This window comes from Gorilla gorilla, chromosome 19 (genome assembly GCF_029281585.2).
Source record: "Gorilla gorilla gorilla isolate KB3781 chromosome 19, NHGRI_mGorGor1-v2.1_pri, whole genome shotgun sequence".
NCBI classification, from domain to species: Eukaryota; Metazoa; Chordata; class Mammalia; order Primates; family Hominidae; genus Gorilla; species Gorilla gorilla.
In genome coordinates, this window is record NC_073243.2 from 38,814,642 (window position 1) to 38,841,152 (window position 26,511).

Genomic DNA, 26,511 nt, shown 5'->3' on the forward strand with positions numbered 1-26,511 from the left:
CTTTTATCCGTTGAAAAAAAGAGTCTATCAATAAACACACAGCTAATCAAAATCTATTACTTAAAAAAGTCACAATCAAGGAAGATCTAAGTTTTTCTCTTTTTTTTGAGATGGAGTCTCGCTCTGTCGTCCAGGCTAGAGTGCAGCGGCGTGATCTCAGCTCACTGCAAGCTCCGCCTCCCAGGTCCACGCCATTCTCCTGCCTCAGCCTCCCGAGTAGCTGGGACTACAGGCACCCGCCACCACACCCGGCTAATTTTTTGTAGTTTTAGTAGAGACAGGGTTTCACCGTGTCAGCCAGGATGGTGTCGATCTCCTGACCTTTTGATCTGCCCACCTCAGCCTCCCAAAGTGCTGGGATTACAGGCGTGAGCCACTGTACCCGGCCCTAAGTTTTTCTCTTTAAGTTACAGAATATTTTTAGTTCTGGGGCTGGGCATGGTGGCTCACACCTGTAATTCCAGCACTTTGAGAGGCTGAGGCAGGCAGATCACTTGAACCCAGGAGTTTGGGCCAGCCTGGGCAACATGGCAAAACTATCTCTACAAAAAGTTGGCCAGGAATGGTGGTACACGCCTGTGGTCTCAGCTACAGGGGAGGCTGAAATGGGAGGATCGCTTGAGCCCGGGAGGTGGAGGTTGCAATGAGCTGTGATCACACCACTGCACTCTAGCCTAGGTGACAGAGTGAGACCTTGTCACACACAAAAAAGTTCCTTTTAGTCATGGAACTGTAACGTGTAATATGGCTGTTACTATATAGTACATTTTTAAATCAACAGGTAAACTTACACAGATGCTTTTATAGAAAAACAAACTTAAAATCATTTAAGTGTCAAACTAAAGAATGATCCATAAAACGACTAAACATAGTGATCATGTAAACAGGGGCACGGACTCTAAAGACATTCAGAAAACAAACCCCCACAAAAGCCAAACCAAACAACCAACAGCAAAGCAAACCTATAAACTGCCCTGTACCAAATCTTAAGTGTAACCTAAAAATAAAACAATTTCTTAAGACTTTGGATATAGCAATCATATAGAAGTCTATTCAGCAGGGTATGTGGAGCTATACTAAAATTCTACTATCACTTAAATCCTCATTAGACAAATCCATCCTCCTCTTCTACTAACACTACTGGAAACAAGGCACTTTTGCATTACTATTTAGCATTTTTAAACCTACTACCCCAATTTCTATTTGTTTTATACAGTATACTCCCCATACCTGCTGAAAAAACAAAGATGTCTAGATATGGTACTCTAAAGCTACAGTGTTTATGAAGCGGTAGATTCAAAAACATTAGGAATTAAGTAAAAGCAGATATCCAGATTATAAAAACTTTTTTACCCCTTTGCTTTAGTCATTCTAAAAAGTATCAGAGCATTCATGTGAAATGCTGCTGTAGTTTCCACACCAAGTATATACTTACTTTAAGAATACCATATGAAAGGGGATATACTTGCTGCCTTTGTAAGATCTATACTCTTAAAGTAGCTAACGCTAACTATTCACATCTCCCAAAACATCTTAATTTCCAAATATATGCTAATCTATTGATTGTAACTATGCTACACATTATTTTCCATAATAGTTCTTAACAGATACTTACTGGTTTGTTTAAATGATGTCCTACTGAATCTGCTAATGTTCCTATGGCATCGTAAAGAATGAGCAGGTTCTTATGCTGGTATTTACTAAATGCAAAGACCAGGGTATCAAGTATATAAGCAAGGTAAGGAACAAGTTCTGTACAAGCCTCCTCTTCTAGGGTAGCAAAGGCACTGTTTAAAAAAAAAAAAAAGAATACTTATTGAATGTAAGATATATCTAACTCTTAATTGCTAAAATGTTTATGTTCTGTTTTACCCAATCAGGAATTTCCTAAAATGGTCTAAGCCATCTGTTAATGAAAGCCCTGGTCATCAGCACTGCGAATTATTTACCGATTTCTTCCATAGCACTTGCCATAAATGATAATTATGTTGCTGCTTTGTATTTCCTACTAACCTGTAAGTCTCAAGATGGCAGGGACTTTATGTAAACTCAGCATTTAGTATATGCTTAACAATTAATAGCTAAAAAAAAACCCAGGTACTGAATGAATAAATTATAGGATCTCAAACATAATCTATATACTCCCTCCCTTAATATCTTCCAGATATGACTGCTTCAGATGGATTAAGGTCAAACTCAAATTTACTATCCCTGCCAGGCGCGGTGGCTCACGCCTGTAATCCCAGCACTTTGGGAGGCCAAGATGGGTGGATCACTTGAGGTCAGGAGTTCAAGACCAGCCTGGCCAACATGGCAAAACCCCATCTCTACTAAAAATACAAAAATTAGCTGGGCATGGTGTCGCACACCTGTAGTCCCAGCTACTCAGGAGGCAGAGGCAGGAGAATTGCTTGAACCTGAGAGGCGGAGGTTACAGTAAGCCAAGATAGCACCACTGCACTCCAGCCTGGGCGACAGAGCAAGACTCCATCTAAAAAAAATAAAATAAAATTTTACTTTTTTTTGTTCAACAGTTATTTTTTCCTACTATCAAGGTCAATGGTAAAAGCAAACCTACTCGAAAAATTAAGAACTATAAACATAAGCAGAAGGCCCTTTTAAAATATAAAGGTATGTTGCAGGAAACTGGAATATTTGTAGTAATAAAAGCAACTGCTGGCTTGATATAAAGAGACAGCCTCCAAACCAACCAATAGAATGGCTACTAGAGCAGAACTACTAAGCACTCAAAGACCTTTAACTGGTAAGTGACAGACCACAGGTCCCTGTGGGACTTTCTGAGTTATGGTGGTTGACCTGTAGTCTAATGATGTCAATTTGCTCAAACTTTGTTATTCCTTCAAGAGTAGGAGTCCTGCCATCACTAGTTCAGATGTCTGAGGGAATTAGGGTGTAAGATAATTCTGTTATAATAACCACTGAGTGGGAAAAATGAGCCAAAGAAGAAACAGCTAAGATCGATGTTGTCACATTTAGATCTACAAAATCATCAGGTAAAACCCACATGACAAAATTCTCCTGGCCAAACAAAATGTATAAAATACACTAATATGCAAACCCAAAAGCTACAGATCCTGCAAAACACTTCACCAAGAAGAAAAAAGAAAACTAAGCTTTCTGATATAACTGGAAAATTTTCAATTACAAAACACTTCATTATAGGTTTAACACAAACACTCCATCAGAAGGTTGAAAATTAAGTTTTTCACTACCACAAAGAACACTGTGTTATGAATCTGTCCCACCTGCAGGCAGCTTCTTGTACTCTCTTGTTGCTATCCAGGATGCGCTTTAGCAATTCTGTCATTAATGGCTTCAGGTACGTGTCTGGCGGCTGGCTGACCACCCAGTGTGCATAGCGGCTAAGAGTCCAGCATGTTATGGAACGCACAAGAGCCTTTTTATCAGAGAGGCACTGAATAAGGTGAGGAATAAGCTCAGGCAAGTATGGAATCATGCCCTGCATGCAACCTAGAAAAAAAATAAATCTTTCAAAATGCTAAAATTTAGTTAACATTATTTTGGTTGACTATGAAAATAAAACACGTATCTATGAAAAAATTCAGAATATTTCTACTGCTATACACATACTACAATAACCTATACCAAAATTATTTTTAAAACCCTGAAGTTAGAGCTACCTGCTCCCAAGCATCTTACAGTGTTTCAATTTCTTCTAATAGATGTTTACTGCCAGGACAAAATCAATAATAACCCTTCATAGAGAATGATGAGAGTCTTGCCTTATTGTGTCTCCTATACTTACCTAAAGAATCAAAGATTTTTTTTTAAAGCAATGGGGATGCTTCAGACATCAGAGCCTTTCATTCTGTTTCCTTAATTTTTTTTGTTTTTATTTTTTATTGAGATGGAGTCTTGCTCTGTCACCCAGGCTGGAGTGCAATCGCACGAATTCAGCTCACTGCAACTACCACTTCCCAGGTTCAAGCAATTCTCCTGCCTCAGCCTTCCAAGTAGCTGGGACTACAGGCACATGCCACCACGCCCAGCTAATTTTTGTATTTTTAGCAGACGTGGTTTCGCCATGTTAACCAGGCTGGTCTTGAACCCACCTCAGGTAATCCACCCACCTAGGCCTCCCAAAGTGCTGAGATTATAGGCGTGAGCCACCATGCCTGGCCTCTGTTACCTTTATTATAACAAAAACATTTTGCAAAATATCTAGCTGGGGTTAGAAGACGGCCTATGGCTGTTTAATACTAGTTATCTGGTTCAAAATAGAAATTCCTTAAAGTAGCCTAGCCTTATTAGTACCTAATAGTAGTAAGAAGCCAACTTACATAATTCAAACTGGACTTAGGCTTACCTTCAGCAATTGCTCCTAAAACCAAAATGCCTGATTCTTTAACAACCCATTCATGATGAAAAAGTAATTCTTTCAAAAGGGGCAAAATATGTGGCAGCAGTTCATCACGATACACATTTGCAAGAACATCCAGGGCAGCAGCAGAACATTTTCCTAAGGAAATATTTAATTCAAAAATATTACATTAACGTCTTATTACTTATATATTAAAATATTTATTGTATATGTAACATTTTATTCGTATCTCTAATACGGAGTTTTAAAATAAGAATTCAATTGAATAGGAGGTAGTCTGTCACGTGAAAACATTTTGTTGTTTTTTTTTTTTGAGACGGAGTCTTGTTCTGTCGCTCAGGCTGGAGTGCAGTGGTGCGATCTTGGCTCACTGCAACCTCCGCCTCCCAGGTTCAAGTGATTCTCCCGCTTTAGCCTCCTGAGTAGCTGGGATTACAGGTGTGTGCCAGCACGCACAGCTGATTTTTGTATTTTTAGGAGAGACGGGGTTTCACCATGTTGGCCAGGATGGTCTCGAACTCCTGACCTCGTGATCCACCCTCCTGAGCCTCCCAAAGTGCTGGGATTACAGGTGTGAGCCACCATGCCCGGCCAAAAACATTTTCTATTAAGATGAATATTTTTTATGACAAGAACTTACTTGGCAAATTAATTGTGAAGACATTGTATTCTGTACATAACTGTCATACTAGAATTCTGTCTATACAGTAAAACAAATACTGTGCCACTCAATTCAGTGCTTCTAACATAACCATTCAATATGATACACTCATATTACAATCATGATTACAATCACTGTTACAATCATGCAAAAAACATACATTATTAACTCTACTTAACATTTCCAGCAGTATATCATCTAGAATTAAACAGACAATTACTTAGCTGGACTTTAGACACAAAAACTGGAAGAAAAGTCACTGGCACATGAAACGTTAACGCATGCTAGAAAATACTCTTTACAAAGAATTAACTATGGGACTATAAGTCAACCCAGATTTTATTATCATAATAATTTAGACAAGAGCAACAAAATCAAAAAGAACAACAAAAATATCATTTAACTGTTATGGGTAGGAACGTGTTCCTGAAGTTCATGTATTAGAAAACTAATCCCTAAAGCAACGAAGATGGGAGGTGGGGCCTATCAAGAGATGATTAGGTCTTAAGGGTTCTGCCCTCATAAATGGGTTAATGTCGTTATTGTAGGAGTGGGTTAGTTATCAAGAGAGTTGGCTTATTATAAGCGTGAATTGAGCTCTCTCTTAAGTGTGTCCTTCTGTCATCAGATGATGTTGCAAGGAGGTTCTCACCAGATGCAGCCCCTCCATTCTGAACTTCAGGTATCCTGTTATAGTAGCACAAAATGGACTAAGAAAATATCAGAAATTTCCAACGTGAACTAGGCATAGTAAATGGCTAATCACAAACTACTAGACAATAATAAAATCCTCAAAAAAAAAAAAATCAAACCAAACCAAACCAAAACAAAACCATTACATTGGCCAGAAATTAACACCTTACCCATCAATAAGGATCTTAGTTATACCACATGGTAGAGCCATGCAACTAAACAGTACACTCACATGCGACAAAAGGAAATCTAAATCTGTATGTACTGAGGAAGAATGAGGCATATGATATACAGAAAGAAAGCAGCAGAGTACATATAATCTGATTTCACTTTCAGAAATTTGGCTTCTCCTCTAAAAAAGATGCCTGTATGTTTTTCCAAGCACGCACAGAAAAGCTTTTGGAAGGATACAAAGAATGGGATGTGAAGAGGAAGTGTTCCCCCATCCATGTATGTATATTATTTTGTAGAGTTTTCTGTGTAATGATCTTGAGCCATCCTGCTCCCCTAATCTGAAAGTAGGGATACACTGGGAAGTAATTTGTAATAGTAGTAAACACCATGTGTTGTCTTAACAAGTGAGATTTGGGTCCCAATACTAGATGTGCTATCAGTACTAGCTATGCTAACCTTGGGTATATCTCTCTTTCTGCAGTTTTCTTGCCTATTCAAGGTTGTTGGAAATCTTAAATATGACTTTATTCTTACTTATGATTAAACAGACTTTGATATGCATGCAAAGTCCTTGGCCTAGTGCCTGGCACATTAGGCACTCTAAATAGAATGTTAGTTACAGGAAACTGAAGAGGCAACAGAGAAATTAGCATTATCTAACCAAATGAAGAACACAGCCCAGACTGATAATGTCTGTTCTTAACTGCTTTAATCATAGTTATTAGAAATCCCAACACTTTGAACTAGAGTAGTGGCTCTAAACTGGGGTTGATTTTGTTCCCCCAGGAGATAATGGTTGTCACAACTGTGTTTGTGCTGCTGGCATCTTTGGGTAGAGGCCAGGGATGCTGCTTAACATCCCACAACGTGCAGGACAGCCTCCGCAACAAAGAATTACATGCATGATGTGGCATTCACATGTAGAAAAAAAAAAAAAAAGAATTATGTGGCCCAAAATGCAATAGTGCCAAGGCTGAGAAACCCTGAACCTGAGCAGTAGAGGTTTAAAATCCAGCAAACAAGCAAGCAAAATCAGAACACAGGTGTTTAGGTTCATCCCCAATTAGGAAGCGTGGGCCAGAATGCTAGCTCCACAAGTGATATGATTTGCAGCTAAGGTTGGAAATTAACATATTTTAAAAAGCATATTTCATAAGTTGTGAATATAACAAAGCAACTTATAATAAATTTGAATATAATAAAGCAACTTATATTATTTTAGAATTACCTATGATAGCCAATTTTCATGCAAATTACCAGACAGAAAACACTCATGTTAGAAAAACCAAAAAAGCTTGTGGCAATGTTCTTACAGTATTAAAACAAACAGCCTTTTGAGAAATGGTAGTTTAAGAATATAATAATGATAAAATAAGAGCAGGTCCACCAGGAAAATGCAAACCAAAACCACAAAACACCACTTCACATCCACTAGAATGACTATAATAATAAAGAGATAATAAAGCAAGTGAGCATGTGAAGAAACTGGAACCCTCCAGACAATGCTGCTAGGAAAGCAGAATGGTGCAGTCACTTTGGAAAACATCCTGGTTATTTCTCAAAAGGTTAAACATACAGTTACCCTATGACCCCAACAATCCTTCTCCTGAGTGTTTACCCAAGAGAACTGAATACACATTGGGCCAGACACAGTGGCTTACGCCTGTAATCCTAGCACTTTGGGAGGGCAAGGCGGGTGGATGGCTTGAGTTCAACAGTTCAAGACCAGCCTGGGCAACATGGCAAAACTGTCTCTACCAAAAAAAAAAACAACAACAAAAAAAAAACAAAAAAATTCAGCCAGGTGTATTGGTGAGCACCTATAGTCCCAGCTACTTGGGGAGCTGAGGTGGGAGGATCATCAGAGCCCAGGGAGGTCAAGGCTGCGGTGGGCCATGACTGCACCACTGCATAATCATGCTAGCCTGGGTGACAGAGACCCTGCCTCAAAACAAAAAAACAAACAAACAAAAAAAGTCTACACACAAAAATTATACATGAGTATTTATAGCATCACAACTCAACAGCTACAAAAAGAGAAACACAAATGTCCACCAACCAACGAATGGAGAACATGTGGCATATTACAACGAAATATTATTTCACAATACAAGTGAATGCTACAACATGAACCGTGAAAACTTTATGCTAAGTTAAAGATGGTCACAAAGGACAATGCATTGTATGACTCCATTTACATGAAATGTCTAGAATAGGCAAACCCAGAGACAGAATATTGACTAGTAGTTGCCCAGAGCCAGTGAACAATAGGGAGTTACTGCTAAAGGGTATGGGTGATGAAAACATAGTCTACAACTGATTGTGGTAATGGTTGAACAGCTCTCTGAATATACTAAAAACCAATGAAATGTATATGTTAATGGGTAGTAAATTGTACAGTAGATGAATTATACCCCAATAAAGTTATCATCAAAGTAGGCAACTGTGCTTTTCCCTTTCTGACTTACTTAGATTCCAGTCAGAAATTGTATCATCATCATCAATTTCATCATCATCATCATCTTCCTCTTCAATTCCATCTTCATCATGCTGCTGAGCCACCGTCCTCGATCGGTGAAAACGTGGCCGTATATCCTGTTCACTATCAGGAATCGTTTCGTCTTCTTCTACATCACCCTGTTGTTTTTTTAAGAGAAATTTTTGGTGGCATTCATTATAGGCTAATAGTATGTACATGAGTAAGAGAAACAGAATATCCAGAGATGGGGTCATGCACAGAATTCTGAAATATACTTCCAGAGTGATTAAGAACCACGCCCATGTACAGAACATATTCCTTATGGAGGGGTGAATAGACTGACCTAACACACCTGTCAGGTTATATGGCCCTTTCAGCCAACTACATGGCCTCCACTGGCTGGTATAATCTAAGTTACCTGAATCAAATTCAGAGCAGCATATATAAGAATGTTTTTAAAATAACTCCAAGTAATTAAGGGGAAATTAATAATAACCCTACCAATGTCACCATGTAGTACCAAATTAAGCAAGAATTTATCATTACTTAAACTTATGCTTCTATCTTTAAACTTCTGTAACCTACTATGGATAATAGGAAGTCTATTTACAGGAGATCTATTCTCAATGAATGTTTTATTGGCCAAATCCCAAGATGTACTAAGTCAATATAAAAATCTTATTCCCTATTCATCAAAAAAGCTTCCTTACCTTAAGTAGGATAATATCTATGTCTGAGTACTTCATGCCATTCACTAACACAGGAATCAACCTATAAAGAAAGAAATTCATGAAACAAAGACCTAAAGATCTCAAGAGAATAATTAATAAGTCTTAACCTTACATGTACTAACAAAACCAATGAGATAATCAATGGTAATATTGTCTTTGAACTTATTCAGTGATATATGTCTGCTCTCATTAACTGAAGAAATGCTAATAGAGAAAAGGAAGCAGTCAAATATAAAATCCCCTGGATAGGTTTAAGAAATGTGGGCCAGCCAAACTTTCATGCTCAAAGTCCTTCTAAATTCTAAAATAGAAAGATTAGTAGTAATTAAACATTAGAGCTAGCATAATTTAACTAGGTAAGACTTACAATACATAGAGCTATATTTTGTAAGATACAGGTATTTTGCAGGAGAACCAGGTGTATCTGGATCACTAACAGTTAATCACTGATGATTTTTGTCAACAATTTCAGGGAAATGGTGAGGACAGACATCAGAATGTTAAGATAATGAAGAGTTAACAAGATGTGGGTTAAAGAAGTGAAGACAGTAAGTCCCACTCAAAAAAAGTTTGAGTTTTTTTGTTTTTTGAAGACAAAAAACTGCAGCAAGTTATAAAGTTATGGAAAATGAGGCAACAAGGAGAAGCTAAGAGTGAATATTTATCTGGTACAGTGAGGGTCTCTGGGTATAAGAAAAATTTATACTATACAGACCTTAAGGAGAAAATTGGTTAGGAGAGAACAGCTCATATGAAATTACTATCTGTAAGTTTTGGGGCAAGATAAAGGGTCACCTGCTTTCTTTACAAGCCTAAGTGCTCAAAGTGAATTAAGAGAATATCAAAAGAGTAATAAAGGTTTCAAACAGTTGCTCTTGGTGAATAAAAGATAAAAGCTGATCTGGAACATGAATTAGCAGATTGTGAAGAGACCACTTGCGGTTGAAGACCACAGATTTCTATAGCCAACAATCCCCCTAGGGGAGTGTAAATTTCCCCAAAGGCATTCAACAACCTGGTTAAAGAAAAGAGTTCAGAGTTCAATTAGTCTAGAGCAGGGTAGATAGAAGTTTTGGGTTAGTATGGTTTATTCATGGCTCTGATGTTTGTCAGATAAACAGAGAATAAAAAGAATCAGATTAGGTCGAGGCGAGCGGATCACGAGGTCAGGAGTTCGAGACCAGCCCGGCCAACATAGTGAAATCCAGTCTCTACTAAAAATACAAAAATTAGCAGGACGTGGTGGCACACGCCTGTAGTCCCAGCTACTCAGGAGGCTGAGGCAGGAGAATCACTTGAACCCGGGTGGTGGAGCTTGTAGTGAGCTGAGATCGCGCCATTGCACTCCAGCCTGGGAAACAGAGTGCGACTCCATCTCAAAATAATAATAATAAAAAAAAGAATCAGATTAGAACACAAAGAGGTCAAGGGCCTTGGAATGGGGTGGCAGATGGGCCTAGTAAGGTTTGCAAGAAATAAAGGACTGGCTGGTAAAGCTGGGCAAATAAGAAAAAATGAGGTCAGAAAATAAGACATGGCAATTAACCGTGACCATGTGGCAATTTGGCATGTGCCTGCCCAAGTCTAATCATGCTAGGCAAACTCTTATTTTTGAGCAGGTCTAATTGTGAAGATTTCTCCTGAAGCCCCCATGTAGCCATTAAAAATGAGGTTTTTTTTTTTTTTGAGATGGAGTCTTGCTCTTGTCACCCAGGCTGGAGTGCAATGGCACGATCTTGGCTCACTGCAATCTCCACTTCCCGGGTTCAAGCTATTCTCCTGCCTCAGCCTCCCAAGTAGCTGGGACTACAAGCATGCGCCACCATGCCTGGCTAATTTTTTGCATTTTTAGTAGAGATGGGGTTTCACCATGTTGGCCAAGCTGGTCTTGAACTCCAGACCTCAGGTGATACACCTGCCTTGGACTCCCAAAGTGCTGGGATTACAGGCATAAGCCACTGCACCCAGTCAAAAATGAGTTTTTTAATGCAACATCACATAAAGTAATAACATAGACAATAAACGTTTACTGAATACTTAAATATGGGCTGAGCATTGGGTTGTTTCACATGGAAAATCCACACAACAGTCCTATAAGACATTAATGTACAAGAATAAAGGTGGGAAAAAGCCAAAACAATTTTGTAAAAACGAGAGAAATCAAGAGCTGCTATACCAGATCACAAAATACATTAATGTTCAATAATAAAAATAGTACTAGTTAAAAAAAAACCCAGAGACTATATAGCCCAGAATGATGATAGAACTTAATATCCTCCTTGTTACACTGGTGCATTTTTTTTTCTGAGAAAGGGTCTCACTCTGTTGCCTAGGCTGGAGTGCAGTGGTGCCATTTCGGCTCATGGCTCACTGCAGTCTCTGCCTCCTGGGTTCAAGTGACTCTCTTGCCTCAGCCACACAAGTAGCTGGAATTACAGGCATGTGCTGCCACGCCCAGCTAACTTTTGTATTTTTGGTAGAGACGGGTTTCACCATGTTGTCCAGGCTGGTCTTGAACTCCTGAGCTCAAGCGATCTGCCTGCCTCAGGCTCCCAAAGTGCTGGGGTTACAGGCATGAGTCACTGTGCCCAGCCTACAATGGTGCTTTCTAAATGAGTTTATATTTATGAGTGATCTTGTAACACACACAATTTTAATTCCTATGCAAACACTTTTTGCTCGTATTATACTAAGCAAGTGTGGTTAACAAATAGGAAAAACAAGTTATTTCACTGTGCTTTTTAATCTCAGCATCAGATTGATGTTGATATTCTGCTATCCTGTCAATACATTATCTAAAACAATAAAAACAGCTGCGTTTTATATATAAAAGTGGCTCCCACTGGGTACCGTGGCCCATGGCTGTAATCCCAAAGTTTTGGGAGGCCAAGCAGTGTGAATTGCTTGAGGCAAGAGGATCAAGACCAGCTTGGGCAATACAGTGAGACCGCCTCTCACAGTAGTAGGGAAGACATAAGTAAAACTCAGTCATGACTGGCCTGAGTTGTTTAATGTTGGCACTAATTAGCACAGCAAAATGGGTGGTGCTAATCTTTTAATTTCCTGCTTGGTTTAGGAATATTTGGATTATATTAGTGCAGTAATAGAGTTAGAGTACCTAGTTATAATTCCATATTTTTAACATCATCTCTAATGTTATAGCCTAGGTTTTCATTAGCATAGGTTTGTTATAGCATAGGTTTATGTTATAGCCTAGGTTTTCATTAATAAAATCTCTGGAGTGAAGCAGCTGCTGCTGAAATTTGGGGGCAAATAACTGCAGCCTGCTGGGAATAGGACTTCTAAAAGGAAGTATGTCTGGAAGGCTGTGGCCCAAGGCCTTTTCTGCTGGCTAAAAGCAGGGTCTCCAGAACCAAAGGAACACACAGCTCTTGTTAAAATTGAAGATGTTGACGCATGAGGTGAAACAGAATTCTCTTTGGGCAAGAGATGTGCTTATGTACATAAAACAAAGAACAACACAGAGACTCCTGGCGGCAAACTAAACAAAGCCAGAGTAATCTGGGCCCATGGAAACAGTGGCATGGTTCGTGCCAAATTTCAAAGCAATCTTCCTGCTGAGACCATTGGACACAAAATCTGAGTGATGCTGTACCCCTCAAGGATTTAAACTAACGAAAAGTCAATAAATAAAAGTGGATTTCTGCTCTTGAAGAAAAAAAGAAAATCTCTGCAGTTTTTATAAAAATTAGTATCTATGACATTTAGAATTATATGACCCCACAGAAACTCAAACGTATCATTAACGTGGTATTACAAAGTAAAGAGAAAAGGAAGAACAATTAATAGATTTCCTAAAGAGAAAAAAATCCAGTCAGTGTATTTGGAGGGCAAGGTTAAGCAAGATACGACGCACCTTGCTTAACCTTACCCTCCAAATACACTGACTGGAATTGTTGCTTTCTTGATGGAAAGAAAAAACTCAGTTGACCATATGAAAATAGGAACATTCAAGTACCATAAACATCTGGAAAAAAAAAAAAAAACCCTTTACTATTAAGACATATTAAAAATTTTTTTTTTTTTTTTTTGCTTATCCAGATGGCTAAGATTTGAGAAATTAAAATTCATGGCTGGCAAAGTTGTGACAGAATAGACACACAGTGGGGTATACAGTTCTATAAATTTCCTAGAGAACTATTTGGAATATTGTGAAAAAAACATTAAAATGCTCATATACTTTGAGGAAAAAAATCACTCCTAGTAATTATAACAAAAAGAAACAACCTTTTACTGACAAAGAAAGACATTCACTCCAGGATTATTTATGAGGGGGAAAAAAGCCAAAACAACCTAAATATTCAATGGCAGAGAACAGTCTCTCTCTCTCTCTATAGCGTACACATATATAATCGTCAATTATGTAAATATGGTTATGTATACCATGATGGAATAGCATACCTCCACTGAAGTTTTAAAGACTAATGACATGGAGGAAAGCACACAGCACACAATAACTGAAAAGAACAAACCATTAAATAGTATATTTAAAATTTTAAGCACTAACTACAGGCGAGATGTCATGTTAATGTATTATATATTATTAAATCAAATTCCTTCTCAAACACCCTGAATACATGCTATTTAGTATACGGTACTTTCACAGAAAAGAACATTAAAAGATGACATAAAAAATACTACCAGTGATTACTCAGGGTGGTGAAAATGCGGAAAATATAAAATTTTCTGCAATTTAGTTTTCTCCCATGAGCTTATATTACTTTACTTTTAGAAAAATGGGCTTAACGTTAACTAAATTTTGTTGCATCACAACTAGTGGGAAATTATTTTTTGGAAAAAAAAAACAAACTTCACAATAGAGTCTGTGGTTAAATAACAAGGATTGTTTTTTAAAAACAAAACAAAAAACAAAAAAACCCCACAAAAATACTGTGCTGTAAATTATCCGAAATCAATTATAATTTAGAACAAACCATACTCACATAATTTTTTTTAAAATAGGCAATTGCTTTTTGAAAAATCTCTTTACCAACAATAAAATTAAGTCTGGCTTCTTTAGAATCTCACTCCCTGATGGCAAAAGAATGAATTTTATAAAAATATGAAAATGAAGAATCACTTAAGAAATTAAAGAACAAGGCAGCATTTATAAGAGGGAACACTTACTTAGGAAGATGCCTTACGAGTACATCTTTGCATATTGGCTGTTCAGCTAAAGTTAGCCAAAACTCACAGGCTTCTAAAGCCACATTTTCATCTTGATCTTGAGTCCTCTGTAGCATGTACTGGAAACACAATATCCTTAATATTAGTCAGTTTAAAAATCACACAGTATCAATTCAGTCCTACTATCAAGCAAGCTTTTGACCTTATGGTTTTCAACCTAGGCAATTTTTTTTTTTTTTTTTTTTTGAGATGGAGTCTCACTCTGTCGCCCAGGCTGGAGTGCAGTGGCGTGATCTCGGCTCACTGCAAGCTCTGCCTCCTGGGTTCATGCCATTCTCCTGCCTCAGCCTCCCGAGTAGATGGGACTACAGGCGCCTGCCACCACGCCCGGCTAATTTTTTTGTATTTTTAGTAGAGACAGGGTTTCACCGTGTTAGCCAGGATGGTCTTGATCTCCTGACCTCGTGATCTGCCCGTCTCGGCCTCCCAAAGTGTTGGGATTACAGGTGTGAGCCACCGCACCCGGCCAGAATTTGAATTTTTAAAAAGTTTCCTAGGTGACTATAAAATACAGTTAAATTTAAGAAACACTGATTTAAACTGCTACTCAATGAAAAGTGTTCAGTGAATGTATTATCTGTTTCTGTGTAGTTTTTTTATGATACTACTGAGATTTTTGAAATGTGAATGTTAATCAAATATTAAGCCTTCTTAGAAACATAAAAATAAAAATTAAGAACTCATTATATATTTCTTAAAATGAAGACTCTACAATTACTCAAGCTGTCTCTTGTATATAGACTTTCACGTATTTAAAGTGACATATACATACTGAAATTATAAAGATAATTTTTCATTTGGGAAGTACTAGTGACATCTCTTAGTGCGAATATAATTTGTAATTCTCAACAAAATAGATTTCTCATGTCCTCTGGAACACACCAAGCCAAATTCACTCACGTGATTTTCACAACGTACCTGAGGGTAGAAGTGCCAACTAATAGACTGTACACATCCTCTTACGGACTGAAACATCTCACCTAACAAAATATGCCCACACAACAGTGTCATAGGCCAACCCCTATTACATGCTACATCATGTCCTACTCTTTTGCTACTGAGTATTGTAGAAGAAAGAACTGTAACATTATAAATTAGGTTCCCCAGCTGTGACCAAGCAACTGATAAAATTTCTTCACTTTAGTTAACACTAAACTTTCAATCAGTCCCGCCTGACTTTTCAAAGAAAAAACAGGCCTACCTTATGCAGCCATGTGTAAAGTTTTAGAACAGGAGTTGCTGCATACCACGAATGCTAGCCTTTTAACAGATCTTAGACTGCAACCTTTAAAAAAGATCCTCCCTTCTCTCTACCATATGGAACTTTGGAAGTGAAAAGGAGGCTCTAGATAACATACTACTTAAAATACTTCCAAAGTTATACAGTATGTACAACTATACCCAGAAATACTAAACTCCCCACAAAGATAACTTATAATTTTAAGACAATCATAACTATTTTATAGTTCCCTTCCCTTCCGGTATGTTGTATTTTCTATCTAGTATTTCTCTTAGGGGAAAGATGATGAAAGAGCCTTTAAATTGCCAGTGTTACCTCAACTATATTATGCATGTGAGGAAGCAGGCGATCCATTCGAACTTCGAGCAACATCACAAGTGCTCGGCACACATTTTTCCGTACCTCTGGTTCTTCATCACCAGCTAATGCAAAGAGATTCTGTTGCACAAGAAATAATTTTTTCTAGTTTTAGAAAGGCTTACACACAAGTAATAAGTAACCTGCAAGTTGGTGACATTTAAAGAAACCCTACAAAGGTACCAAAAACTGACTGAATTGGCCTACAATATTAGATTACAAGAATTATATGTGGAATAACTGACAAAGATTATGATTTTGATAAAAGATGAAGAGCTATTCTTTTCTGATAAGAGTACAATCAGCTGTACTTTGAGGAAATTTTTAGTTTTTAAGAAACCATGTCATTAGGACATAGGAGCATTTGTTTGCTCACCCAGAAGCAGAGACAAAAGACTATTCCCTACCAACCCTGATTTTTAAGGTGAGAGGTGGTAATAGATCAAGATTTATAAAAAGGTGATACAGATTCAATAATCGACAAATATTAGTATATACTGATTTTCTAACTTAACCCTAAACTGATGTTGTTCAATAAAATTAGTAATAAATATTATGCTGTTCCCTACGTCTGCAAGTAAAAAGCAATGTCTGAATGGACAATAGACTATTTTATCTTCAAAACTCTAAGACATTATTATTCAATTTTACAAATAAGGAAATAAATTAATAGACGTTAAGTTAACTTGATAACCAGCAGAAGATCTGAATCTGGCTTTCATGGAATCAGAGTTCACACACTCATTTCCCTACACCAACAAGCTTCCACTAGAAGAAAAAGACATCTCTCAGAGTGGGGATGTGAGAGGAAAACACAATTAAGCCTTCCTCATGTCACACATAAAGTCTTACTTTATTTACACACACATGTATTAAAAGCAGTAAAACAAGCATTTAAAAAGTTAAGTAACATCCAATGTGTCCCACTGTCTTTTTCCAGGAAATCACAGAAATCCTCTACAAAATGAACCTAAAATCTCATTACAAGAAAGAGGAGAAATTCAACGATCAAATGGGACACTGTGTGAAGTACTATTGCAGCATTTTTAAAATGTTGATTTCCCCAAGTCCTGCTTCCACATTTGACACTCTCAAAACTACGTAGTTCCTGTTTTAATTGTATTTTACATAGAAAAGAGCACTGTTTTCCCAGCAGGCATTGCCATTAACAGTACATCCTCCATTAAATTTTATTAAAAGATTTCATTAATTTACTCTAGAGAACAGCAACTGGGTTGGGGGTGGGGATACCCAATGCCATCATCTTGCATTCGTCACTTTTGTTACTACTGTCAATGAATACCCAGCTTTGCCAAGGTTATACATTATAGCCATGTACTGGCAACCAATAAACTTTTCATCAATGTGTTAGACTTAGCAGACATGATACCATGAAAACAATGGCAAGTGAAGAAAATTAGTTTACTTATTCACTTGGCAAATTGCTATTGAGGGCCTACTATATGTTAGAGGCACTTCCTCCAGAGGTTTACTGTTTTTGTAGGGTGGAGAATTGGCTAAATCCTGCAGGACTATCAAGTAGTAAACAAATATTAACATATTTAATAGTAAAGCAAAATATTTTAAAATGTTAGAAAATGTTTCTGCCTCACTTGCTGAGTACAGTCCTATGAAATTTTTATTTTCAGAAATAATTCAATTTCATTTATTTTAGATTATATTTCCTTATAAGGTGCTGGTATGTCTATCATTGTCCCCTTTATTAAACTGTGAAAGAGTAATACTAAAAGAAAACACCAGGATAATTGCAACAGAAATACTACTATTAATACTTTAATAGCTAACATGAAGTGCTTGCTTACTCTGTGGCAGCCATTGTTCCAATTTACTTATATCAACTAGGTTTATAACAATCCAACAAGGTAGGTCAATTATTGACTCATTTTACAGATGATATAAAGAAAACATCAGTTAAATAAAGCATCTAAGGTTAAAAGCTACTAAACTGAGAAGCTGAGATTTGAACACCAATAGTCTACTCCAGACCTCTAGTATTATCCACTACATTATACTACCTCTAGACTAGACTGAAAGAAAACACCTTGCAGGCATAAAATTTAAGTATCCCTAGTATCAAACACAGTATCTGTTCCATAGTAGGTAGTAGTCAGTAAAACTATTTAAGACACATTTTGGTTTTAACTTGTAAATGGCTAAAGGATCTTTATGTCTACTACTCTTAGTTTATTGGTAAAAGATGCTCAGAAAGAAGCTGGTCAATTTAAGTGATGAGAAAAAAAGTAACGTAACCCCCCCTACTCTTCCTTATAATTTCCCAACAGTAGTATCAGCAGTCTGACTTCTAAGGGACTTTTAAAATTCCATTTCATGAAAATAAAAGTGAAGGTGCTTAAGGAACTTTAACAATCCTTTTAATTGTTATCAAGTAGCAGAGATTTTGAGAAGAAATTGTGGTGCTTATGGTTCCTGGCCAGAAAATTATGCTCTTTTCTTTCCACTTTTATCAGAAAGTTCAAAATGCCTAAAGAGTCTATTTTTCCTGATGCCTCTAATTTTACAATGGAAACCAATGGAAAATACTGTCCTTGTAGTCTGTGCCTTCAGATTCTACCAAATCAACTTAATCTAACCTCACCAATTTTTCACATTTCAAAAACTGCATGAGCTGAGGGACTTGGTTTCCATATGCAATTTGAACAGTATATTGAAGGAAAAATTTTTAAAGTAGTCAAGATACTAAACATACCCCGCCACCAAAATCAGTGTTTGTAGAATGATACAAGTAGAAAAATTAGTAAAAGTGCCTTCTCAGCTAACAAAAGTTAGTCTATCCCATATCCAGTTTTAATACTATCAGAAATAATTTAATTAAATATTGAGTTTAGAATTATAAATGATTCTTGTTTTAAAGCAAAACTACATGCAGTTAGCATCACCTAACCTTCTCAAAAAAAAAAGCTGGGGGTTTGGGAGGGAGACAAGAACAAGTCTTACCTCAATAAAAGAATCAATGTGCAACATTAGAGCTTGAGTCCTACTGATGATAAACTGATTGACACATGCAACAGCGTGAGACCTAGAAACAAAGTTTAAAATTTAACATATGCTCATTGTAACTTTGTTCTATCTATAGAAAATTGGCAAAAACATTCCTCCATAAAAATATTATGGTATGTCTATCAATATACCCACTAAAAAGAATACGTCAAACTTCTGTATCAACAAGGAAAGAATCTGAATGATATACTAAGTGCAAAATGCAAGCTGCAGAGCAATATGTATTTCTAAGCAACTGAAAAATGTTAGAAAGGACATGTGCAAATTTTTAATAGTGCATACCCATAAAGAGTGGAGGTTGGGGAGGGGCAAAATTTTTTTTTTTAGATACCTACAGATTTAAAAATGATAGGTAAACATTCCTTTTGAAACTAAAAATGGAGAATAGTCCATGTGTTCTGGCATATGCAAATCAATTGCTCAGCAGTTCTTATTGGCACCAACTTTAAAAATTTACTCTTAATCTAATCATTTCTCACTGCTTTCACTTCTCTCATCCAAGCCATGATCTCTGATCTCTTACCAGGGTTAATGAAATAGGCTGTACTTGGTTTCCTGACTTCCACTGTGCCAAACCCCACTACAGCCTGTTTGACACACACAGACCACACTATACTCTCATTCAGATTGCTGCAATAAAACTTAATCTACTTTTTCTACAAAAGGTCAAACAGTAAATATTTTAAGCTTTATGGGCCACATGAAGACCTTTGTTGTCATTTTTTTCCCTCTTAATTACAACCTCTTAAATTTAAAAATCATCCTTACCTTGCAGGTCATGGGCTAAATTTGGCTCCATGGGACATAGTTTGCTGACTACTTGCCTAGACATTCCTTTATACTGTGGCTCCTCCCTTACCCCCTAACCTCAATTCCCATCATGCTGCTACAACCCAAAGTTTCTTTCTTTTGTCACTCTAAAAGGCTGATTCCTAATTCCAGAGACTTCTCACTTGCTGTTCTGTCTTAAACATTCTTCACCATCTTTCATAGACTCACTTCCTTACTTTGTTCAGTCTTTGCACAAATGTTTCCTTTACAGAGAGCCATTTACATAAAGTATCTCTGAATCACTGTCTATCCCTGATCTCATTATTTTTCCATTGTACTCATGACTGTATGAAATCATATTACTTATTCATTATCTGTCTTGTCTCCTCTTCTGAAATATAACCCCATGAAAACCTTTCTTTGTCTTAACCACTGTGCCAAAAACAGTTGATTTTTGGTTCTGCAGTTACAGCAAAGCACATAAACATTTACCAAGATAACATTAAGTGAAAAAAGCATACTATGGGGAGTTCAACCCCTTAAATGTTCAACACAGGGTAAGCTACCTATGCTTTAAAGTGTGTTTTTCTCATTCTATAAAACTACTACTGGCTGGGCGCAGTGACTCACGCCTGTAATCCTAGCACTTTGGGAGGCCGAGGCGGGCAGATCACTTGAGGTCAGGAGTTCTAGACCAGCCTGGCCAACATGGTGAAACCCTGCCTCTACTAAAAATACAAAAATTAGCCGGGCCTGGTGGTGCATGCCTGTAATCCCAGCTATTCGGGAGGCTGAGGCAGGAGGCAGGAGGCAGGAGAATCGCTTGAACCCGGGCAGCGGAGGTTGCAGTGAGCCGAGATCGCGCCACTGTACTCTAGCCTGGGTGATGGAGTGAGACTCAGTCTCAAAAAAAACCCAACTCTGTCTCAAAAACAACAGCAACCTACAATTCATTCATTTGTTGGGGGGATTAAACTACATCAGCTAATATATATGTTAAGTACTTGGCATAGTAAACAAATGGAAAAAAATACAATAAAGTCTTTTAAAGGGCCTTTAAATCAAGAACAAAAATCTTTTAACTTGCATTTTTTGTGTGTGCATGTAAGGCAAAATTTAAAGGCAGAAATCTCTCCTATCCCCAACCTCCAGAGGCACCTACTACTAGCCTCCCCAAACCATTTTTAGAAACTTGGGAACAGTTAGGACTTACATTTTAAATTAAAAGAAACAGTGTGACGTGCTTTCTTTAGAAGTTTAATATAGTTTCTATATATCAGCAATGAATGAAAAAACTAGAAAGTGTAACTTAAATGCTACCATTTACAATAGTATCATAAGACCAAGTGCCTGGGAATACATTTAATATGTAATATGTTCAAGGCCTCTAAAAAGAAAAGTATAAAACTTCATTAAAAACAAGCAATTGGCTGGGCACGGTGGCTCACGCCTGTAATCCCAGCACTCTGGGAGGCTACGGTGGGCGGATCACCTGAGGTCAGGAGTTGGAGACCAGGCTGGCCAACATGGTGAAATCCCATCTCTACCAAAAATAAAAAATTAGCTGGGAGTGATGGCATGCACCTGCAATCCCAGCTATACTTGGGAGGCTGAGGCAGGAGAATCGCTTGAACCTGGGAGGTGGAGGTTGCAGTGAGCAGGGATAATGCCATTGCACTCTAGTCTGGGAGACGAGAGTGAAACTCCGTCTCAAAAAAAAAAAAAAAAAAAGCAATTAGTATTGTGAAAATGACTATTTCTCCTAAATTGATCCACAGATTTAATGTTATTCCAATGTAAATTCCAACAAGGTTTTTCATAAAACTTGCCAACTGTAGAATTTATAAGGAAGAGAAAAGGCATTCCTACTGTCCTACTGTAAGCTCTAAATATCATTTCCCAATAAAAGGAATCAGATCTAGGCCAGAAATACAGATGATAAACTTGGAATGCTATGGATATCTGTGTATAGAAAAATAAAACTTCCTTGTATTATTTCTGGTGATCAAAGGCAATAACAAAGGCAGAATAATTACTCATGTCACATATTCATAATCAATATCAATTTGTTAATTAGATCTGTCTGATACTATATAAATGGCATTTGTTTGTGAAGAATGAATTTTTCTCCAATATGATCTCTTCCTTATAGATTATAAGAAAATATTCCCCCAGAAGCATCTGAGGTATTTAGTAAGCTCAGAGTAATTCTGTTAAATCATGTATATTTTCAATTCTAATTTCTCATCCTGAAACTCTGCATATTCCAGGTCAAATTCTGATTTTTAGCCTTTCTTCAACTCATATTTTTATAAGGTAAAACTGTTTTTATTTATTTATTTTTTTGAGATGGAGTCTCACTCTGTCACCCAGGAGGGAGTGCAGTGGCGCAATGTCAGCTCACCACAACCTCCGCCTCCTGGGTTCAAGTGATTCTCCTGCCTCAGCCTCCCAAGTAACTGGGATTACAGGTGCATGCCACCATGCCAGGCTAACTTTTGTATTTTTAATGGAGGTAGGATTTTGCCATGTTGGCCGGGCTGGTCTCAAACTCCTGACCTCAGGTGATCCACTCGCCTCAGCCTCCCAAAGTGCTGGGATTACAGGTGTGAGCCACTACGCCCTGCCATTTATTATTTTAAAAGTTCTGCCAAATTTATATGTTGTAAAACTGTAGGCCTTATTTTCATTCCATTCTGGGACATAATATAAATTTACCTTATAAATAGGAGTAACATTACCCAAAATTTTTTTCAAGTTGAGATAAGCCAGAACACAATAAAAATACGGAAAAATTATCTTAATATAGTTTGAGCTGTTTGTACAACTCTTTCCTTGCTGTGTAGAAATTCATTGCAATATGTTATAAACTTTTTTTATTTTGAGATGGAGTTTTGCTCTTGTTGCCCATGCTGGAGTTGCAGTGGCACGATCTCGGCTCACTGCAACCTCCGCCTCCCGGGTTCAAGTGATTCTCATGCCTCAGCCTCCTGAGTAGCTATGATTACAAGCGCCCGCCACCACATCCAGCTAATTTTTTGTATCTTTAGCAGAGACAGGGTTTCACCATGTTGGCCAGGCTAGTCTTGAACCCCTGACTTCAGGTGATCCACCACGCCCAGCCTAAACTTTAAGTAACTGCAACTTGTTAAAAAAAGAAAAAAGCCTCAAACACTCCAATTTTTGCTCTAAGATATATCAGAATTCAATTTGAAGCTTTAGTCATGAAACAGCAATGGAATAAAATAGAGGGCCCATTAATACACCTATGCACGCATATAACTAAGCATATAACAGAGGTGACATTTTAAACTGATGGGGAGAAGGGACTATAAAATAAATGTGACAGCAAGAAAAAGTTACATAAATGGAAAAGACAGAATGTTTATCTCATAACAGACCCACAAATGCCTGATATATTGTTTTTTTTTTTTTTTTTTTTTTGAGACGGAGTCTTGCTCTGTCATCCAGGCTGGAGTGCAGTGGCACAATCTCAGCTCACTGCAAGCTCCGTCTCCCGGGTTCATGCCATTCTCCTGCCTCAGCCTCCAGAGTTGCTGGGACTACAGGTGCCCGCCACCATGCCCGGCTAATTTTTTGTATTTTTAGTAGAGGCGGGGTTTCACCATGTTAGCAAGGATGGTCTCGATCTCCTGACCTTGTGATCCGCCCGCCTTGGCCTCCCAAAGTGCTGGGATTACAGGCGTGAGCCACCGTGCCCGGCCATATTAAGCTCTTAAATGTCAAAAAGCCCTTAACATTTTAAACTCTTAGTAAAGACAAAAAAGGATTAAGATATTCTCTACACACATAACTGATAAAGGATGAGAATTCCTGTAAATCAATGGAGTACAAATAACCTAGTAGAAAAAAGGAAGAGACAAGAACAAGATAAAGGCAATAAACATACAAGATCTTCAACATCATTAATGATAGCAAAGTATTATCAAGACCATAATGAAACACCAAATATCTATTTGATTGGCAACACTTAAAAAATATGCTAATTGTCATGCAATGGAATATTACAGAGGAGTCAAAATGAACTATAGTGATTCAGTACAGATGAATGCAACATAACATTAAAGTTGCCTATGTCTACATTTAGTACTGTGCAGTTCTTACAATGCTAAAAACTAAGATATATCTCACCCTTTGCATATGCATGCAATAAAATTATCTATCAAGAAATGTAAGGGAAGTATGAAATTGTGATTTAGATGTAGAATGTTGTCAAGGTCTTCATTTTGTTTCAGATGGTGGATCTGATTGCTTATGTTATTAAAGATAATATATAACTAAAGGCTAAATACGAGTAGGCCATGATGAGAATGTCATCAACTAAGAATAATTCAATTCTGAGTACCTCAAGTCTGATAAAATGGTTCTTATTTTTAAATTGTTTAGTCACTGCCTATAGAACTAGGCAATATAGTTTCCTATACTCTAATTTTATATTCTTGAAGTCCAACAGTTACGTTGAGAGACAAGAACGCTTAAGAGTACATAGTAAATGTCAGTTAAACTACATTAATAAGGTATTAAATAATGTAGAATAACATCATATTAAAGATGGATGATACATTTAGTATATATTTACAGCAGATAGTTATTTACCCAAATATACATTAAAGAGAAAAATGCTAAAAGTATGTACAACAGAATCTCAAATGGGTATTAATCAACATTCATGAAACGGAATTTTTTTTTTTTCAGGCAGGGTCTTATTCCATCACTCAGGCTAGAGCACAGTGGCTCACTGCAGCCTTGAATTCCTGGGTTCAACTGATTCTCCTGCTTGAGCCTCCAGAGTAGCTAGGACTATAGGCACACACACCACTACACTCGGCTAATTTTTTAAACTTATTTTTTGTAGAGAAAGGGTCTTGCTATGTTGCGCAGGCTGGTCTCTAACTCCTGGCCTCAAGCAATCCTCCTGCCTCAGCCTCCCAAAGCGCTGTGATTTTAGGTGAAATATTTCTGAATTGCTCTACTTTACCTAACATTTTAATCAAATGACCATCTACAAAATAAAAATCGTGAAAAAATATTTATTAATATTTAATATCCAGCAATGGTGTATCGATTACCAGAAATATGATTTTTGAATTTTTTCTGTTTTTCTTTTTTGAGACAAGGTCTCATTCTGTCACCCAGGCTGGAGTGCAGTGGTACAATCTCAGTCCACTGCAACCTCCTTCTTCTGGGCTTAAGCAATCCTCCCACCTTGACCCTCCAAGTAGCTGGGACCACAGGTGTGTGACACCATGCCCAGCTAATGTTTATATTTTTTGTACAGATGGGGTCTCATCACGTTGCCCAGGCTGGTCTTGAACTCCTGAGCTCAAGCGATCCACCCACCTGGGCCTCCCAAAGTGTTAGGATTACAGGTATGAGCCACCAGGCCCAGCTGTTTTTTCATTAGTGAGAATCAGTCACAAAAAGTGAAGTATGTATATTGCCACATTTTCATTATCTTAGTTAAAATGTTAAAAGGGGGAAACTTCCTGGAAACGTGAACTCCTATCCAGTTAACTATGCCAGAAATAACAACATTATTATAATGTTGTAATAATGGAAAACCAAATACCTGCATGTTCTCACTTATAAGTGGGAGCTAAACATTTGGTACACATCGACATAAAGATGGGAACAACAGACACTGGGGAATATAAGAAGAGGGAGGGAGAGGGCCAAACTAGCTAATGGGTACTATGGTTACCACCTAGGTGATGGATTCATTTGTACTCTAAACCCCCAGCATCCACGCAATATGCCTTTGTAACAAACCTGCACATGTATCCCGATTCTAAAATCAAAGCTAAAAAAAAAAACAAACCCACAACTAATCCTGGCCTTAAATAAAGGAAGTTAGAAGATGCCTGTTAACTATCATGAATATAATTAACCACTGTAAAAAGACACAAAACTTTTATCATGTTTCACAAAAATTTCCTCACAAAGAGTCAACATATCACAGGTTTTGTTACTGAAGTAGTCAATTTCAATTACATAAGTTCACCTCTCTGGAACACCCAATATCTTTTGATCTTTTGCTAATGTCAAAAATATTAGGTAATGAAAACTAAGACAATGGTCAGGTTTATATCACAGTTAATCAATTAGTACTGGCAATATAAGTACCTTATTTTTGGACTACTATGCTTGAAGAACTGTAAAAATTTGGGAATCATGATGTTGAGAGGACGATCTAAAACATCACTGTCTAAAATCTCAGCAGAATCTTCACAAATCTTCTGAAGGGCACCAAATGCTCCCTGTAAGAGACGCATTTAAATTATCAGAATTTGTTAAAAATGAAGCCATTTGAAAACAAACTGAAGAATGCTGATTAATTTGTATGGACTAATGTTCTCAGCCCACATAAAATGCCTTCTAAAATCCATAAATTTAATCATTCAATTTTTTTTTTTTTTTGAGATGGAGTCTTGGTGTGTCGCCCAGGCTGGAGTGCAGTGGCACCATCTCGGGTCACTGCAACTTCTGCCTCCCGGGTTCAAGTGACTCTCCTGCCTCAGCCTCCCGAGTAGCTGGGATTACAGGTGCCTGCCATTGTGCCCGGCTAAGTTTTGTATTTTTAGTAGAGATGGGGTTTCACTGTGTTGGCCAGGCTGGTCTCAAACTCCTGACCTCAGCTGGTCGGCCTGCCTCAGCCTCCCAAAGTGCTGGGATTACAGGCGTGGGCCACCACGCCCGCTCTAATATTCAATTTTAAAACAAATTATTATATCATCGAGTATGTAAAAATCTCAGTTAAAATACAAGGGTATATTT

The 26,511-nt window shown here is 37.5% G+C and overlaps 1 protein-coding gene across 2 annotated transcripts in view; it reads right to left on the reverse strand.

Moving 5' to 3' along the window:
- TNPO1 (transportin 1) overlaps positions 1 to 26,511 on the reverse strand; it is a 98,247-nt gene that overhangs the window by 22,801 nt on the left and 48,935 nt on the right. For both annotated transcript variants that reach the window (XM_019013437.4, XM_063700692.1), the window contains exons 6-14: positions 25,861 to 25,994; positions 18,883 to 18,964; positions 15,865 to 15,987; positions 14,250 to 14,368; positions 9,081 to 9,141; positions 8,360 to 8,528; positions 4,349 to 4,501; positions 3,267 to 3,492; positions 1,616 to 1,787 (exon numbers count right to left, since the gene is read on the reverse strand). In XM_019013437.4, coding sequence (XP_018868982.1) covers positions 1,616 to 1,787; positions 3,267 to 3,492; positions 4,349 to 4,501; positions 8,360 to 8,528; positions 9,081 to 9,141; positions 14,250 to 14,368; positions 15,865 to 15,987; positions 18,883 to 18,964; positions 25,861 to 25,994 — 1,239 coding nt within the window. The remainder of the gene's footprint in view (positions 1 to 1,615; positions 1,788 to 3,266; positions 3,493 to 4,348; positions 4,502 to 8,359; positions 8,529 to 9,080; positions 9,142 to 14,249; positions 14,369 to 15,864; positions 15,988 to 18,882; positions 18,965 to 25,860; positions 25,995 to 26,511) is intronic.